The sequence below is a fragment of the Octopus bimaculoides genome, chromosome 3 (genome assembly GCF_001194135.2).
Source record: "Octopus bimaculoides isolate UCB-OBI-ISO-001 chromosome 3, ASM119413v2, whole genome shotgun sequence".
In the NCBI taxonomy this organism is placed as follows: Eukaryota; Metazoa; Mollusca; class Cephalopoda; order Octopoda; family Octopodidae; genus Octopus; species Octopus bimaculoides.
Window position 1 is genome coordinate 53,933,845 of NC_068983.1, and position 3,085 is coordinate 53,936,929.

Consider the following 3,085-nt stretch of genomic DNA (forward strand, 5'->3'; position numbering starts at 1 on the left):
ATATATATATATATATATATATATATATATATATATATACACACATACATATACATGTACACATACATACATATACATACATACACATACCGACAATATATACATGCACATAAATATATAGAGACATATCTTCATATCAAGATAAATATATACCTCATAACATATATACGCGAACAATTTTAAAAAGCTGTCTGGTGTATATATTAAAATAAAGAAATTTTACAATAATTTGATGTAACATAATTAAATGCGTGAGTAAACAATAGAAATAAACCTTGGCAAAGCTTAAATTTTTAAAACAGTCAAAGGCTTTCTTAAAAGTGAAGTCGAAATATTCACTAGCATTGTAAAGCAAAATAACTTAATGTGTAAAGTCAAATTCAAATGCGACAGTCAAAATTTTCCGAAAGTCAAAACATTTTACCCATACAGTATTTTATCGGTTGACATTCTAAACCTTGCAGTGTGCCTGCAGGAATTTAAGAATTTGCGTCTCTGGTTCAAAGCACGTTTATCCTAGAACAGGATGAAGAACTTTTCTGCGAGGCAAAGATTACATTTCATAAGTCTTTTATAAGCTCCATGTTTGTATGATGATGCTTCTTCTAGAATTTCCCAGGTTACATTGAAAGGATGGGTGTCATTCTCTTTCAATTCCTAGACATGCTTTGCAAGACTAGTTGCTGTCCTATTCTTGGGGTATCGGAAATAATTTTGGTGGGAATAGAATCGAGTCTTGAATGAATTTTCCAAAGCACCTGTGTATGTTTTATATTCTTGTGATCCATCTACTTGCACTTTAGCTCGATAAGCAATTCCTTTTTCAATACATTTACCTTCCAATGGACAGTAAGTGTTATCATTAAAGTTACAGTTCTTCAGATTAAATTTGCCATTGTAGTTGTTTGTAATAATTTTCGTGTTATGCTGGAAAGTGGACATTAAACAATGATGATGATGAAGTCATCTCATCAAGCACTTCGAGTATTGTGTTAAGTCAAAAGTTTTACAATATTTTGGTAACTTATTTGCTTGATATAGTGGTAAACAGTCAACGGCATTGGAAAGCATAAAGATTAAAGCTGTGGTAGAGAAAACGTTAGCTGACATGGAGGATTGGAAACCATCTGAATATTGGGAAAGAGCTATCTCTATCGTGATTAGTTGTGTTGGGTATCAAAATGCTGTTATCATAATTGTTGCTCAATACTCAGTGAACACTGCAAAAGATGTAAGAGATGACATGAACAGCTGCAATGGAGACTATGAAGCTGTGACCAGCTGGAAGGGACATGGCATGCATTCTGACTGCATTGCGTGCCAGAATTCAACCAACAACTGCAGAATGGGGCTTTTGGCTCAATTCAGATGGCTACATGAAGCTGCTGGAGACTGTGATCAAACCATGGCTGGAGAGGGCTGCTGGCAGAAGGCCAGCCATATGTATGGTTGCAGGATTCAGCCCCTTGCCATACTCCTGGAAAGAGTCAAAAGTGGTTGTCAGAGAATTTCTACAACTTCACCAGCCCCATCTTCTGGCCTCCTGATTCCCCTGACTGTAATCCCATGGATTACTATGTATGGAGTGTAGTTGAGAAAGATATCTGCTTTGCTTGCAACAACAAGGCTAAGCTGGTGGCTAAAATCAAAGAGGTGTTCAATGATCTTCCGAGGGACACAGTGAGGAACAGATGTGCCAGGTTCAGGTGCCCTCTTGAGGACAGCTACTTTAAGTAAACTGTTATCACACCTGGTTTGCCCCTTTCAGGAAATATGTCATCAAAGTGAGAAAATCTCTTTTCAGACAAATTTGAAGATCCAGTGTATTGAGTTCTTAACTTTAAAATATTTTAATTCTTTTTCTTTCTATAAAAAATAAAATCCTTGATTTTTTTCTTGTGATCTTATATTTTCTTTTCCTTCAATACAAACTTTCAAATTTAGCCCAAACACCCTGCGTGTGTGTTTCATGATGACAATGATGACAGACAAATATGTATGCATAAATATATGTGTGAATATATATATATGTGTGTGAGATGGGCTTTCAGTTTCCAGCTACCAAATTCTCATACAAAGCTTTGATTGGCCCGGCACTGCAATAGAAGATTCATACCCTAGGTACCACACAGTAGAACTGAACCCAATACCTGATAGTTGGGATAGTGAATTTCTTAACCATACAGCTATGCTTGCCACACACAGACCTAGTTGAGCATGCGTTATGAGTGTAATTATATGTGCATAAAGCAATTTTTTATTCATAATTCTTCACTTTTCTGTAGATTCTGGTTTGAAAATTCTCCGCCAATTCAAGATTGTCCATCGTGATATTAAACCAAGCAACATTTTACGAACTATTAATGTCAATGGAAGGTAACTGCTATTTTCTTACATAAAGATTCAAACCTCTTTTGAGTATTATGTTTTTTCCAATCAATTTGTTTGTTATATGAGTGTGTTTCTGTGCACATTTTGTTTTATGTGTGTGTGTGTGTATATATCTATATATATGTGAATAAAATTTTTTTAAAAATATATATGTATACAAAGAAAGGGTTTTGTATGATCGTGTATAGAGGAATATATTATTTAAAAGAGTTCCAACTCTGTTTTTTATGTTTTATATATATTCTTATAAAATTAATGTGGGATATAGAATATGGGATATATAATATAATATAAATAGTAAAATGAAATGAAGTATTGAATGTCTTATTGAATATATGAAATATTGAGTTTTAAATATAGAGAATTAAATATATAAAGGCTAGTATATACTTTCATGCCTATTGGCATTCATCAAGGCCCCGTCTGACAGACTGTAACAGACTGGCTGTTCTTTTGTCTTTTATACCTATTACTTTGGACAGCAGCAGTAGATGTTTGGCTATTTTTAGAAATGATGCCAAATTTATTTTTAAAAATGATGACATTTGAGAGATTCTTTTGTGTTTTAGTTATAGGGATAAGATTTTTAAACCTCAAGTAAGATAAATTTAATCATTGTTTGTTAAGAGTGGGTTTGAATTTCTTAATAAAGTCCTTTTCTTTACGTTTCCTCTCAATTTCATTCAGGTTGTAA

General features: G+C 33.5%; 1 protein-coding gene across 2 annotated transcripts in view; it reads left to right on the top strand.

Annotated features, from left to right (window-relative positions):
- The window catches only part of LOC106873186 (serine/threonine-protein kinase TBK1), a 102,022-nt gene that overhangs the window by 49,220 nt on the left and 49,717 nt on the right, over positions 1-3,085 (top strand). For both annotated transcript variants that reach the window (XR_008263644.1, XM_052966177.1), the window contains exon 5: positions 2,286-2,376. Coding sequence is in view for 1 of the 2 variants with exons in the window: in XM_052966177.1 (XP_052822137.1) it covers positions 2,286-2,376 (91 nt within the window). In the remaining variant the exon portion in view is untranslated. The remainder of the gene's footprint in view (positions 1-2,285; positions 2,377-3,085) is intronic.